This window comes from Anolis carolinensis, chromosome 1, assembly GCF_035594765.1.
Source record: "Anolis carolinensis isolate JA03-04 chromosome 1, rAnoCar3.1.pri, whole genome shotgun sequence".
In the NCBI taxonomy this organism is placed as follows: Eukaryota; Metazoa; Chordata; class Lepidosauria; order Squamata; family Dactyloidae; genus Anolis; species Anolis carolinensis.
The window spans coordinates 305,727,496-305,744,211 of NC_085841.1; the positions used below are offsets into that span (position 1 = coordinate 305,727,496).

A 16,716-nucleotide genomic window follows, 5' to 3' on the forward strand; every position below is an offset into this window, starting at 1 on the left:
AGTATTGCTTGCTAATGATACATTTGCTTGTTAATGATAAATTTGTATTATTTTGATGAGTTCTATTCTTTATTTTTTAAATTCTATTTCAGTTTTGTTCATCATTTTTTTGTTGTTGCACCAGCTCTTTGAGTAAAACAATAATGTAAAATAACAGAAGCATAGACAGGGAGGGACTCGCTCTAGGCATATGAACCCAAGTTGCCTTGTTTCATGCCTCTAACCATTATATAGAAAAAACAGAGAGGAAAACAATTGATTTGAAAGATTCTGTAACATTTTCTCCAGCTTATATGGAGTTAGATGCACTCTGTACAGCATTCCATACAAGTTTTCTTTTAAATTATGAGGGAAGCCTCCCACAGGAATGTAAAACACCAAACATCTGGGCATCCCCTGGGCAACATCCTTGCAGATGGCCAGTTCTCTCGCACCAGAAGCGACTTGCAGTTTCTCAAGTCACTCCTGACATGGAAAAAACCTGCAGAAAGTAAATTTTATATCTTTGGACTATGTTTTCCCCATACATCCATATGAATATCATGTCCAAAATGTTGGGCCCACATTATCATGGAACCCTTTATGGGTTTTGTCCGTAATTTCTGAAGTGATGTATGTACTTTTTGAATTACTGTATATATTTTAGGACCCACATTAATTTGACAGGTTAGGCTAACTCAGAGACCTTAACACTCCACTATTCCATCAATAGTGCTTAAGTCAATTTCCAAGTTTGAGCAAACAGTATTCTTGCTGCCATTGAAAAGTTTATCCATATTTTGCATTCCATTTGTCCATAATGCTCATCAGAGACATTTATATTAACATTACAACATCTATGTTTAAATATTTCTTTGCATTAATAAATAAATACTAGACCACAGAATCATAGAGTTGGAAGAGACCATCAACGGCAACCTCCTGCCATGTAGGAATGCACACTCAAAGCACTCCCAACGGATGGTTATCCAGCTGCTTAAAAGCCTTTTTATGAGCTGAAAAGGCCTCTCTCAGTTTATAATGGGGTCAAGATCAATCCGAGCAGTGAAGCCTGGAGGCCATTGCTTGCAGGATATGATATATTTCTTTCCTCCCTTATCAGTGTGTTTTATTTTCCAAAGCCTCCCTCCCTCTTAACCAAGAGAATGTTTTGAAAAGAGACAGAAGCCCTTGCAAGTCAGGAAGAAGAATATACCCATTAATCTTATAAAAGCATTTTCCCCTGAAATATTTGTTAATCTCTCCTACAGAGATATAGGCATTTCCCCCTGCAAGCCTTTGCAATCCCTCTGTACCTAAATATTTGTATCTATCTGTCTGTATACATTAATTTTATATATGAATTTCCCTTCATACGTTTGCAAGTCTTTGTAAATCCTATATGCATATAGATATCTAGAGATGTACATGTATATCTGTATCTATAGCATACATTGTTTATATTTGAATTTTCGCCTCACGTGTTTGCAAGTCTTTGCAGATCCTATACAGATATAATTATATAGAGAGAGATGTCTAGATAGATATATATGAATTTAGATATATAGTGCTTGCAAATATTGCAGGGGAAATGCACACACACACACACATATAGAGATGTCTAGAAATAAACATAAATATATTGGGCTTGCAAATGTTACAGGAGGGAAATGCACATATATAGAGAGGATTTGCAAATGTTTCAGGGAGAAATGCATATGTGAAATTAGTATATATAATTATAGATCTATATCGAACTCTACATTGTTTATATAGGCATTTAATTTTTACCTGTTACTATGTTGGAAGCTGGCCTGAGTCCCCATGGGGAGATAGGGTGGCGTACAAATGAAGTGCAGTAGAGTCTCACTTATCCAACATAAACGGGCCAGCAGAATGTTGGATAAGCAAATATGTTGGACAATAAGAAGGGATTAAAGAAAAGCCTATTAAACATCAAATTACATTATGATTTTACAAATTAAGCACAAAAACATGTTTGACAACAAATTTGTCAATACACAGCAATGTTATGTAGTAATTACTGTATTTACAAATTTAGCAACAAAACATCACAATGTATTGAAAAGATTGACTACAAAAACATTGACTACTAAAAGGCAGACTATGTTGGATAATCCAGAACGTTGGATAAGTGAGTGTTGGATAAGTGAGACTCTACTGTATTATTATTACAGAGCTAGTTTACTGTTTTTCTTTGAAATATGGTAAATATTCAAAAACATTTAATCTACTGATGCCTCAATTAATGTAATTTTATTGGTATCTATTTTTATTTTGAAATTTACCAGTAGCTACTGCATTTCTCACCCTTGGCTTATACTCAAGTCAAGAAGTTTTCCCAGTTTTTTGTGGTAAAATTAGGTGCCTCGGTTTATATTCTGGTTGGCTTATACTCGAGTATATACGGTACATGGTTGTCTTTACACAAATTTAAATAAAACTATTTTCTCCTGCTTCTGTGGTTACTTTTATCTTGATTAATTATTCCCTTAAATTGCATGTAAGCAAACTAATTAAGATATTTGCCTTATTTTAAAAATGCCTGTCTTGATTTTAACTTTCAGTTGTCTTGTTCAAAGTACAAAAATGCTCTCAAATGTTCCTTTTAAAAAGATTTCCTGTGATTAGTTGACTTTACCTTAAGAAAAATATCTGCTTGTATTTACACCAAACTCATAGAAGAGACTTCTTAAATTTATAAAATATATTAGATGCTTTGAAATTGTCACTGTAATTTATGCAGGGTGCTACAGTACGCAATGAAATGGATTCAGTCATTATTAGTCGAATAGTGAAGGGAGGTGCTGCAGAAAAGAGTGGCCTGTTGCATGAAGGTGATGAAGTTCTGGAAATCAATGGAATTGAAATTCGAGGGAAGGATGTTAATGAAGTCTTTGACTTACTGGTATGTTGAATTTGCTACTTGTTTTTATGATTTTCTAACATTATATAACATTACTTCACTAGGTGAGTATTTACATTTCCCAAATTCTAGCATTTTCATGTTATGGCTTTTGTATATTTAGTAAAAAGCCAGTTCATTACATTATCCAAGGTCAGAGGAGAATAACCTTCTGATAAATGTCTTCACTATATCAAGCATAAATGACAAGAGCAGAGAAGAGAAGTTAATACCTGCTAATTCTAGTTCTAAAATCTTTATCCCATGGAGTTCTAACACAGTCTTGTGTTAGAAGTTGTTATCTTTATTTTAAACAGGTTTCATTAGCTAGTGGTATGTATGTTGTCTCACCCCTGTTCTTAACTATGAGTCATATGTAAGTTGGATGTTTGTAACTCAGGGAATGCCTGTATGTTATATGATTTATATGACAAGTCCAACTCATACAAACATATCTTCAGAATGGACTATATGAAATATGAAGACAGAATTCTAGTACACACACTACACATTCAACTGTATAATACCAGTCTTTTTTTTCCTTCAAAACCTATCTTGTTTGTAACTTGGGAACTGCCTGTACTGGGAAGAGCTTCCATTCTCTGTGATGTGTGAGAAAGGGTATTATCTCATTCAAAGAGGGATGTGAAGTATGTAATCCTCCAGACATGGTTGAATTGCAGCTTCCAGTATTCCTTTCCTTTGGCTGCTGGGAGTTGAAATTCAAGATGCAGATGTTTTCCTCTATCTTTTAAATTACAAACTCTTAGAGTAAGGCCCTGTCATCCCTGTTATTTGTGAAGTATTATAGGCATAAATGGTATTACAAATAAATTTTGGAATGCTGTACATTCCTCTACCTTGTCCTAGCTTTGAATGCAAATTCCTACCTTGGAAAAGTCAGAAACTCCCATCTGTCTTGTTCTGTCTTTTTCCTAGCTTTACAGCTTTCTTATGGATGTAATGTCCAAGCCAGCTATATTTGACAGGAAGAGCTGAAATTGAGGTTAAAAGATAGGAGCCACATAATGGATCAAAGGTCCACACCAGCATTGTATCTTTTACTATTGGCCTGAAATATGTGCTGCCGTGTCTGGTGAGCTTGGCTAATATCTAAGAAGAACAGTTCCTCATAGAAATGTGCAAAGCACATACAAACAGGGATTAGGGAATTGGAATTGATATTCAAAAGGATGACCAAAAATGAAGAGTAGCAGCTTGAAATTCCATTCTGCTGTTGAAGCTCTTGTTGTATATCATATAAACTGAAGCCTTTTGCTAACCTCAAGAATATTTTAAATTGTCACTCATTTCTGCTTTTCCTCATAGGCGGACATGCATGGTACTCTGACGTTTGTGCTAATTCCTAGTCAGCAGAACAAACCACCACCAACTAAGGAGACTGTGGTATGTGACTGCCATACATTATATAAGAAACTAAATTGATGCTCCATTTATGTTCATTTTTTATTATGGTTCTTGATGTTTAATAGTTTGATGTATCTCCTATTATTGAAGAACATTTATTTTTATTTTTATTTATTTATTTTTCAAACTTATATGCCGCCACTCCCCTAGGGCTCGGAGCAGCTTACAAGAACCGGCTAAAATCAACAATTTAAAAAACATTTTAAAAACATCTTTTTTTAAAAAAAACATCTTAAAAACATCCTAAAAGCACCTTTTAAAACATCAGCAACAGAACTCAAAAGCCTGCCGAAACAGGTGTGTCTTACATGCCCTGCGGAAGGCCAACAAGTCCCGCAAGACACGGACTTCAGGTGGCAAGGTGTTCCACAGAGATGGCGCCACTACTGAAAAGGCTCTGCGTCTAGTTGCTGTTAGACGCAAGGTCTTAAAACTGGGGACTTCCAGCAGGTCTTGGTCCTCAGAACAGAGGGATCTCTGGGGTTTGTAGGGGGTGAGGCGGTCCCTCAGGTACATCGGCCCTGGACCATGTAAGGCCTTGAAGGTAAGCACCATCACTTTGAAAGTGATCCGGTGCTCAATTGGTAACCAGTGCAGCTGCCGTAAGATTGGTGTTATGTGGCATCTTATCGGGACTCCCGCAAGGAGCCGGGCAGCTGCATTTTGCACCAATTTGAGCTTCCGGATCACCGACACAGGAAGGCCAATGTAAAGGGCATTACAGTAATCCAGTCTCGAGATGACTGTAGCCTGGATCACTGTAGCCAGGTTGTCCCTAGATAGATAGGGGGCTAGCCATCTAGCCTGCCGAAGATGAAAAAAGGCAGTTTTGGTAACGGCGGAGACCTGGGCCTCCATCGTCAATGAAGGGTCCAAGAGGACTCCCAGACTCTTTACTAGTGAAGATGGGCATAGCACTTCGCCATCCAGGGTTGGCAACTGGATATCCCCACTGCCCGGTCGGCATTTAAACATGCTTATGTTTTGAAAATAGATGTTTCCATCATTTAAAGGAATTTTCCCAGAATATTTACTTTTCAATTCTGTTTTAAATATATAACTTATGTGAAAAAGTAAAAGGTTATAAAATATCTTTTCCTTCATAGATATTTAGTGGGAAACAGAAAGAAATAATATTTTAAATGTTTTATGGAATGGTTATAGGTTCTACAAATGTCCAAGAATAATAGTTTGAGAGAGTGAATTCCCTTGTGCAAGGGCAGGAAATGGCTTTCTGGGTGTTTAGATACAACTATTTAACATTCAGATCTAATCATGTAATGGTCATGCAAGCCTATTCCATCTGATTTTCAGCTCTGCCCTACCACATCTCAAGGCTTTTTTGAAAGTTCCCTGACTAGCACTATGCTGAGATGTTTTTATGAAGTATAGTGGTGAGTAGGAAAGACGGAAAGACCTTAGTATTCAGTTAGCAGCTCTCTCAACTCTTTTACTATACATCCTATTTCAGGTTGACTTGTACGTTATGTTCAAAATACATAAATACATCCCCACTCCCCATTAATTGCATATCTATTATGCATAGATCCTTTAAGGGTGGAATTGCCCTGGTATTTTCACTTGTGCTATAATCGAGAAATAAGGCTGAGAATGGTTCGCTTCTGGGATTAACCTTATACCTTACGTTCTCCACTACAGATTTTTTCTGATCTAATTTCTATTTTTTGTAATGTCCAATAAGATATTTCCTTGCTTTTCTCCCACTTCTGTCCAGTCCATCTGGAGGTATTTTTTTGTAATTGCCTTCAGACACAAATAATTGTTCTTCCATTGGACAGAGTGATAATGCCAACCTTTCCCATATGAATAGGACAATGTCTTAAATAGGTGATTGGGAGAAAGGATACACATCCAGAATTTTCATAAAAAATCTGTATTATCTAAAATTGATAGGATTTACTTCAACAAAAATTTGTTGAAATTGTTTTCTACCTCTTGACTATCAATCATGTTAGTGACATTTGCCAACGTAGATCTGATTTATACCTGAATATTCCTGTTTGGGATGTTGTGGGTGTTGGAATTCCTTTCTTGCTTTCACAATGAACAAACCTCTTCAGCACTTCACATTGAGCTTCTGCAGCCCTCCTCCAACATGCCCATTTTCTAGCTATTGGAGAAAGGAGGGGGTCACAGAAGCGTCTGACTATGTCATCATAGCTAGACACAAAATTATTACATCATTCGCTGAAACCAGAGGACTTTGGCAGCTCCCAACATATGATATATTCATATGACTTCTGCCTGGGGAAGGGGGTTGTGGTGGCTCTGCAATAAATCCAGTGAAGTGAATAGCCAGTTGTTATACATGTGGAACTCATACACAGTGCTGTTCCATACAGGATTCTGGCCTATGTATTGCTTGTTGATTGAAGTTGGGGGGGGGGGGAATCATGCTTATAATGAGTAAAGGAATACTTTGTGACTGGAAGATTGATGCTCTTTTTAAAAACACTCTCACAGAGTCTTTCCCATTTGTGATTATGAAAACTGTGTCTTTCTTAGAGATATTTATTGTATAGAAAAATTTTCTCCGCTATTTAAAAAAGCCAAAGTACAAATAGTAATCTTGCTTCATTTTAACAAAGATTTTTCATTTTACTTCTTTGTTTTTGTTTAGATTATGTGTTGTCAAATGTAAGAAAATGGAATATTAATTTTAATTTATTTAATTCTTCATTATTTACCATTCTGCTAGGTTACATTCTAGTGCATGGTGAATGCTTCATTTTGGGTTGAAATGGAAGTAGAATCTCTTGTATATAAAAGGATATCACATCAAATATTAATATATGACATTACTGGTCCATTTTTATTTTTATACCTCTTTGTTTCCTAGATTCACGTGAAAGCTCATTTTGATTATGATCCTTCTGATGACCCCTATGTCCCTTGCAGAGAGTTAGGACTATCCTTTCAAAAGGGAGATATACTCCATGTGATCAGTCAAGAAGATCCAAATTGGTGGCAGGCCTACCGAGATGGAGATGAGGAAAATCAGCCTTTGGCGGGGCTTATTCCAGGTAATTACCCATGGAACATTTATTTATGATGGTTGGGTTATTGCCTTATGGTTAATTTTGATCTACTTCATGTTAGTCAAAGAAAATAATAGCTTATTTTTGATGTCTTTTACTAACCATAATAGTATAGCCCTGTCTTTTTCCTTTTTAAAGCAATTAATAAGTAGTCTGAAAGTGTTACTTAGCTGCTACTTTTAATTTGGAAGGCCTGCTCTGGTTTATTTTTTTTAATCCTTTGCCAAATAGCTCTTCCTATGGTAATAAGACAATGGTTTCTAATGACTTTTATCATGAAGAGGATTTAAGTTCATAAATATCTTGAAAAATCACATATGTTTCACGTATCTTCAATTTTCTTGGATTGAAAGAGAATATTACCATGTGGTTTTAGGTCACATTGGTAGGAAGCTGATGTTATCTGCAGGCAAAGAGATTGACTGCTAAATAATTGCTATTATATGTAGCCATTAATGAATTTTCATAGCTGTTATTTAGAAGATAGTAGTCCTGGGCTCACAAAAGGTCTTTCCAAACATTTCATGTTGGTGACACACCTAGACATGCATAATTTCATGACACAGTTATTCAATTTTACTGGCAAACTGGAGGTTAAAACAACCCCTTATAAGAGATTTTAAAAAACATACTTGAATTATAATAATGAAATGTATTGAGATACAATACATCTCATGAAAACCTTTCATTTATATTTTGAAAAATATATGATTTTTTGCTTATTTCACATAGACTCAGAAGTTTCTTGTTACATTCATGCTACACATACACTGCAGTTGACACAATAAAATGCTTCAACACAGTTTGGAGAGTTCTGATACAGAGTTACAGTTCAGACTTTTCAAGCAGCAAAAACCTTGTATAGAATCATAAAATCATAAAGTTAGAACAGACCTCATGGACCATTCAGTCCAACCCCCTGCTAAGAAGCCGGAAAATCACACCCCCAACAGATGGCCATCCAGCCTCTGCTTAAAAGCCTTCAAAGAAGAAGCTTGAAGCAGATTGAATAATCTTCTTTTGAAATGCAGATTTCAGAAACAATTTGAGATGACAGTTTAACATGTTATTCACATGTACTCTTAATGAATCATGGCTGAAATATCCATTTCCCCCATTATTTTACTTCAGAGGGTCTCCTTTATCCTTAAAATACAAGTTCAGATTAATGTACATTTGTTCTGAGATTCAGGGAAGAGATAAGGAAAGTCTATAGACATTCCTTTATTAGGATCTTATATATTTATTTTTCTTCTTCGAGTTCTCTGTTGTGTTATTATGTATGTCTCCTGTGGCAAGCTCAAAAAGTTCTAATAACTGACATGTCCATATTCACAAGGGGATAGAACTCTTAATTTTGTAGATTCTATCAGCTTCACAGTTTTGGAGATAAATTCTATTTGTGGGATTAAGATCTCAGAGCCCTTTTAGGAATCAAAATCTCAGCCCATTTCAAAATACAGTCACTCTCAGAACAGTGGTATGTTATTCATTGTCAATGAGGATTGTGTTCCATTACTAATTATATTTTTATACACGTTCTACCTTTAAGGAAAAAGTTTTCAGCAGCAAAGAGAAGCTATGAAACAAACTATAGAGGAAGACAAGGAACCAGAAAAATCAGGTAGATGAAAATCATCAAGAAATCCTTACAACATCTGGTTGTTGTTGTTTTTTTTTAATGAAATTGAGCTCCACACCCCCATTTTCAGGGCAGCCCAAATACCCCATTTATAATGAATCCATATCCACAGCTATCTGCACAAACATAAGATAGGGCTGAACTGACGGATCAGCTATTGCTGAGACTCTGCAAAAAATATGCCAACTCTTTGATTCATGCACAGGTGCTTCTGGTCTTCAGCACAGCTGAACAAATGGAATAATATTGGTTTGTGTCTTTCCAGTATTGTCCCCTGTCTGTATTTCGGCATAATGATGCTGATTCAGACCTGATTAATAACCAAGAATTTTCAAAAGAGGAAACCGTGAATTGTATGTGTGTGTGTTCCTCTGTTGGTGATAGTTCCCTAGTACTGATATTTCAATCAAATATTAACAGCAAACTGCTATTGTCTTTCTGGATGGCATTGAGTATAGTCAATTGTACATTTGAAAATATGGATTTTTTTCTGTTTGATGGTCAATGGTCTTCAAAATCTTCTGTTCACACCCCCAAAAATTAAATGAATAAATTATCTCTGAAGCTTAAAAAATACCCCTTCTGTTCAGCATGGCTTATCATGATTGATCCTCCTTCCCTTTATTTCCTCCCTAACATGTTTTGTGTCATGTTTTAAACTGTAAGAATGTGGACAGTTTATCTCTCAGGTTTAATTTTTGAAGAATACCTTGCAATTTTAAGTGATATGTATGTGTATGGAAGAACTTGACTTTTTTTATTTACAAACATTGACGTGTTTTTCAACTTCTAGGGAAACTCTGGTGTGCAAAGAAGAACAAAAAGAAACGGAAGAAAGTTTTATATAATGCCAATAAAAATGATGGTAAGAAAGGAGTTGACATCAAGATTTTTTCAAGTTAAATAAAGTTATTAGAATGTATTCCAGTTTATTTTTTATTCCTCCATGTTAACTGTCTTTTGTTTAAATTAACACCATTATCAAACCTAAATTGGTTACTTAAAAATACAAAACGTAATATAGTTCACACGTTCTTTGTTTGTGCATTTAGCATATTTTTTGTTTACTTTATTTTCCCAGAGTTCTCCTTCTTTTTGTTCAATTTATGTTATGTCTGCATTGACCCATTATTGTGCATGTATGCACACATACAAATAAGACACCTCATGCTTGAAAGGTTCCGGTGTTGAATTAAAGTACAGTACTGCAAAAATCACTTGAGAAACTGCACTTAGATCAATTTAAAGGCATCATCTCTATTGACATAGATCTAGATGGGTATAGACAGGTAACTATTATATGAAGTATATATAAAATATATATGCTTTATATACTTTATAGAATACTGATTTCAAGGGAGTTGCTGCTAAAACAGGGACCTGGAAAACCGATGTACAGAATTGCATGCACAGTGTGCTTTGAATCATAGTTTCATTTCAGCACACTCTCTGTTTCTTAAAAAGGAGTCACCAACGATCTATTGCTTGTGCCCATAAGCTACTCATTTAAACATGTTAAATTCAACTTAAGAATTCCTTGATGTTTTAAGGCCATTGTATGACAGACAAATCATGTTGAAGTGATCAAATCCTAATCTACTGTGCATGTGTAGGAATATGTACCACACATCCTGTTTTGATTAAGATTGTAAAAAACAACATTCCTCTTAAAACTGAATCTTCTTTCTCTGTCATAGTGTACAGATTGAGGAAAAAATGTGCCACTTCTCATTATTTTTTAAATAAAATACATTAAAGCAGTGAATAAATGAATAAAAACCACAAAAGTTTAACAACATTTCTCTACAGTCACTTGGGGGTAAATGCTTCTTTAGCTAGCAGCAGAAAACCCCAACATTAAGAGCCCACCTGATGGGAGATCAATGGGTGCCACAACAGAGAAGACCTTCCCCTGTACCACAGCCAAATGAACCTTGCTTGGCCAAAGTATGATAAATGGGGCCTTTCCCCGCAAAGTGAGAAAACAGGGCTATATTTACAAAAGAAGGCAGTCTGTTCGATAACTTGATCATGTGCTATTTAGAACCTTGTAAATCAAGTGTAACACTCTGGCTTGGTAACAGTTTACATACTCTGACAGTCTACATAAACACAAATGTCAGTGAATGAACCACTGGGATTAAGCTGTCCCTGTACAGGAATGACTGTAACAGTCATACTAGTCAAGTGGTGGTAGGTACTCCTTACCCCTGGAGCCACTTGAGCAACTCCAGTTTATGTAGCTTTTCCATTTGGTTTCTGTTTTCCTTTATTCTTCAATGACAAACGAAGGATGTTGCATCCATGTACATTATCCATATCCCAGGCCTTACATACAAATCCTCAATCTTTCTGGAATTTGTCTTCTACCCTTATCTAACCAACCACTTCATCCATGCACCAGTCCAGGTTGCATGTTGCCACGTGACTCAACTGTAACAAAGAAATAAAACTGGGTGTGTCTGCATTCCGATATGCACAGCAATGTACATACAGATGACACTTTTCCCAATTTTCCTGTTAATTACCTCTATTTCATACAAATTAATAACCATTTCGAAGAAGACTGTAATAAGGTGCATTTCACAGTGCTGAAGAAAATTAATGCTTTATTTGGGGTTTTATTTTTAAAGATTATGACAATGAGGAAATCTTGACTTATGAGGAAATGTCACTTTATCACCAACCAGCAAATAGAAAACGGCCCATTGTCCTGATTGGGCCTCAGAACTGTGGCCAAAATGAACTGCGGCAAAGGCTAATGAATAATGAGGCAGACCGGTTTGCTTCTGCAGTTCCTCGTAAGTTGAATGGGTGGGACCTATTGCTGTCTTGTGTTTTGAAATTAAAACTGTACTACTTGACCTCGTGTCGTTTTGCAAGTTGAGACAAGTACACAAATACATTGGTATGGAGGGAATTCTGTTTTAGTGAATTCTTTCCTAAACATATGTTTCTGTTGCTAAATATATGTTTCACAAACCCAGTTGCCCTAGAGATAATTTTGACTCTGTTTATAGGAATGAAGCCATTGCAGAACTGAAATCAGTTAAATTCTTTATTGGAATGTAATTTTGCCACTTATGTATGTCCTGTTTCAGTTGCCTGTGAGATTCTGTACTTCATGTGATACATTTTTGTGCTGAGTACATTTGCATGACTGGATATGTGCTATGCATGGCTGGACATATGCCAGAGACTGCTGCATAATAAAAGTATTTTGGGCCGAGTTAAGGGTTCGTAATCTTTTCTGGATGAAAGACTCTGAAGATCAGCATTGTTAATTTAGTATAAGCACATTCTGCAGAAATAAATTCCATTCCAAGTAATTACTTTTCATAAAGCCATGGGCATATCAAAATGTAAGGCTACTAGGCTTAATTTTGGCTTGTTTGTGATCTCATTCAGATACGACACGAAATAGGAGAGACAATGAAGTAGCTGCCAGAGATTACCATTTTGTATCACGGCAAGTATTTGAGGCTGACATAGCAGCAGGAAAGTTTATTGAGCACGGTGAATTTGAGAAGAATCTGTATGGTACCAGCATAGACTCTGTCCGGCAAGTGATAAATTCTGGAAAGATATGTCTTTTAAATCTTCATACACAGGTAATGGAAATGTTGACCAAGGCTATATTTTTAGTATTGGTTTTACTACTGTGATCATGTAATAAAATTGGTTCATTGCCTGTTCACTCCCCCATGTGGAATGCAAAGAGGGCCTAGTGCCCATTTGGTTTTGCTTTCTTTGGTCAGATCAGAAATGTGCACACTATTTGCACAATCCACCCATTCCATGAATTTATATATTACGCATCCATTTCCATAATATGAATGCCTAAATATTTGCAGCCTATCCGCTGTAACTTTTCCTGTTTGCCACAGCAGACATATGAAGGATTATAATCCCTAAACAAGCAGTGAATATATTCCAATGTTACTTTCAGACTTCTGCTCATACCTTGGTTTACCACAACATATGTCATTATAACCCATCTGTCATCTACACTGGGAAGCAACTGGACAAACTGATTTCCCTATAATCATGTTAAGGGCACATATTCCATCCTGGGAAGTCTTTCAGCCATGTGTTGCTAGCCCTAGAGTCATATGACTTGTGTCCCTGTCTTAAGCATGAAGAAATGGAAAGGAGACGTTTAAAATAGTTGAAAACAATAAATTGCTGAAGTATTTTTCCTCATATTTTGCCAGGGCGTAGTATATTTCATGCTTATTTTCCAGGTAAATCATGATCACAAGGAAGAATATGATTTGTGCAAATGTAGAGCGCCTGGAACATTTTAAAATGTTGGTTTTAGGCTCTGTTCACATAATTACCATAGACATCTGTGAGAGTACTTTCATTATACAGCTGTCTCTTACCTCTCCATTCTGCTGGTGTCTGTGATGATTGTATCTGAATAAATAATACAGCCTGGTAGTAAGAACATTCGTCTTAGACCCAATTTCTCTGCATCCAAATCCCGTTTTCAGCTGCATTTCTAATGTTTTGGGGTCCATACTCATTCCATATTAGTTCCATACTAGGCTGAGTTTAATGGAGCCACAGTGGTGAAGTGCGTTAAAGCACTGAGCTGGAGACCGAAAGGTCCCAGGTTCAAACCCCGGGAGCGGCGGGAGCGGCCGCTGTTAGCTCCAGCTCCTGCCAACCTAGCAGTTCGAAAACATGCCAATGTGAGTAGATCAATAGGTACCGCTCCGGCGGGAAGGTAACGGCGCTCCATGCAGTTATGCTGGCCACATGACCTTGGAGGTGTCTACGGACAACGCCGGCTCTTCGGCTTAGAAATGGAGATAAGCACCAACCCCCAGAGTCAGACATGACTGGACTTAACGTCAGGGGAAACCTTTATCTTTACCTTAGGCTGAGTTTATTTTTGTAGTTCTCATGCTGCCTAAAGTGAAGCTATTTTTAAGATTACAGTTTAATACATTAAACTAGTTCCTCTGATATCTGTTTTTTCAAGGTAGATACCTTCCACAATAATTAAGATAGAAATTCATTAGTTGTGTAAAAAGTTGCATTGCTAAACTTCTATTGGCAGTAGTTCCTTTTTATTAACAAAGCTTAGCTTTTGTCTGTTTGGATGCTAATCGTCTAAATTTGTATTTCCCATTAGTCACTGAAGAGCCTACGGAATTCAGATTTGAAACCCTATATTATCTTCATTGCCCCACCTTCACAAGAACGGCTTCGTGCGTTACTGGCCAAAGAGGGCAAAAATCCAAAGGTACTACTCTTACCAGCATTATGTAGTAATTAAGCATTTGACTAGGATATTGGGAAGCCAGGATTTGAATCCCTGTTTAGCCATGGAAACCTGCTTAGTGACCGTGGGCAAGTCACACACACTCAGGTTAAGGTGAAGGCAAGGGCAGCTCTTCCGGAACCAATTCTGTGAAGAACTCACAAAGGGATGACATAAATAAAAAATTACTTGAAAGCACACAACAAAATGTTTACAACAATGTTGATTCATCTTTTATTTGTTTTCCAGCATTTAAATCCTATCTATAAAGAAATGCTAATCTAACACACACTCATATACTACATTTTTATTTCCCAGTGATTTGATATGTGTTTTTGCTTCTTGTCTGCATAGCAAAACAAGCAGAAATTCAGATCAGATCAATCTCTGACTAGATGGCATAGTTGTGCTTATGGGTTTTCCTGCTATTGTCCAGCAGAGCCATCGATTCCTGTTGCTTATGTATGAATACACACCAGAAATATACACATAATAATATCTACACTTACAAGAATAATACAACAATCCGAGAGCATATGGGCACAATGAGGAGGGAATATGTAGCTAAAATTAACCAAATGTGTGTGTGTGTGGGGGGGGGGGGGGGTCCCATATTTATAGGTTCTTCCAGGCTTTGGTCACTAGGTGGTGCTGTCCAGCAGTTGATTTGAATAGAATAAAAAACAAAAGGCTAGCCCTGGTCATACACTAAACATTATGTTTTCAAATTTAATCCTGTCTCCAAAAAGTATGTTATCTAATCCATAGATGTCAAAGATAATGTGAAATGCTAATATCTTAATTTGCCAAAACTTCAGAAGAAATGTCCATAGTTCTGGATTAGCCACTCAAAAGCATAACTAAAAATAAATTTGTTGTATGAACAAAATGTATGGCTTCTGAAGTCAATTTATTCAAACATCTAGTACATCTAGTCCCTGCAGACTAGGACACGGAACAATGGCTTCAAACTACAGGAAAGGAGATTCCACCTGAACATCAGGAAGAACTTCCTCACTGTGAGGGCTGTTCGGCAGTGGAACTCTCTCCCCCGGGCCGTGGTGGAGGCTCCTTCTTTGGAGGCTTTTAAGCAGAGGCTGGATGGCCATCTGTCGGGGGTGCTTTGAATGCGATTTCCTGCTTCTTAGCGGGGGGTTGGACTAGATGGCCCTTGAGGTCTCTTCCAACTCTACTATTCTATGATTCTATGATTCTATGATTCTACTTGTATATATGCTGTTCTGAACATTCTGACATTTCATTCTTGCTTATTGGAAGTATAGGTAGAATCCTTACACCTTAGAAGACAGAGTCAGTGAAAAGTTTTTAGTTCCATCTAGGAAAAAGTTACTTGACCTCATCTTCATGAGGAGCTAGAGCAGGCATGGACAAACCTTTTACTTAGGAGCCACATGGTGGACCGGAGCAGTGTGGGTGGGATGGGCAGGGCGGGAGGGGGGAGGCCAGGGGGGTTGGTGCAGCGGAGGAGGGCTTCACACACTGCAGCTTGCCTTGTCCATAGATGCACCCAGAAAGTTGTGCTCATCGGCACCAGGCCCTTCCTGGCCTGCACCTTGGCCTCCATTTCCATGGGACTCAGCTGCCCGTCGCCAACACACTCCCCTTCTGGGCCTCTGCCCTTGTTGACAAGGAAAGCAGCTCCTCCTCTTCTTCCTCCTCCACCTTCGTCACCTGGACATGCGGCTGCCTAGGCCTCTTCTTCCCTTCCCTCCTGCTCCTGTTGTTCTTTTTTCTGAGGGGGACCTTGCTTTTGAGGAAGGTGACACCATCAGAGAAGGAGGAAGAGGAGGTGGAATAGGAGCCACCCTCCTTGTTGCCAGAGGTGAAGGCCTGGAAGGAGGGAATGTACTGGCTCCACACGCGCCAGTAAGGAGCAGCTAAGTCCTCTGGAGGTGGAGGCCAGGGTGCAGGTGAGGAAAAACCTCTGCCTGGGACTGGTGGTGCAGCTGCGTGTGACTTCCCTGGTCTCTTCTCCACATGAGGATGTGGGCGAGCCACCATGTCCTCATGCTTTATAGTAAGGTGAAAGAGAGGAGGGCCTGAGAAAAGAGCTCAAAGGGCCTGGGTTAGCCTGTACCTGAGTTAGAGTCTTTTTGTTGCTCTAGGTTAGACCAATGAAGTTGTATGTCCTTCCCTCCACTATCTTCAACTGTAGTTTCCTACTTCCCTGTTGCCATCTCCAAACTTGTTGTTTTCTAGTTATTCCAGGAATGCAACATAACTCCAGCTATGGGAGTTCAGAGAAAGCTTTTTTGGCTATCTTGGCATCTGTAGCCTTGAAGCATCACCCCCATTCTGCCAATCAGACTCGGGCTGTCCCATTATTATTATTATTATTATTACTATTATTACTATTATTATTATTACTACTATTACTATTATCATCATC

The 16,716-nt window shown here is 37.6% G+C and overlaps 1 protein-coding gene across 3 annotated transcripts in view; it reads left to right on the forward strand.

Moving 5' to 3' along the window:
• Positions 1–16,716, forward strand: part of pals1 (protein associated with LIN7 1, MAGUK p55 family member) — a 77,225-nt gene that overhangs the window by 55,296 nt on the left and 5,213 nt on the right. For all 3 annotated transcript variants that reach the window (XM_062968033.1, XM_062968032.1, XM_003224862.4), the window contains 8 exons: positions 2,747–2,908; positions 4,235–4,312; positions 7,194–7,377; positions 8,945–9,016; positions 9,828–9,899; positions 11,668–11,835; positions 12,443–12,645; positions 14,178–14,288. In XM_062968033.1, the coding sequence (XP_062824103.1) occupies positions 2,747–2,908; positions 4,235–4,312; positions 7,194–7,377; positions 8,945–9,016; positions 9,828–9,899; positions 11,668–11,835; positions 12,443–12,645; positions 14,178–14,288 (1,050 nt within the window). The remainder of the gene's footprint in view (positions 1–2,746; positions 2,909–4,234; positions 4,313–7,193; positions 7,378–8,944; positions 9,017–9,827; positions 9,900–11,667; positions 11,836–12,442; positions 12,646–14,177; positions 14,289–16,716) is intronic.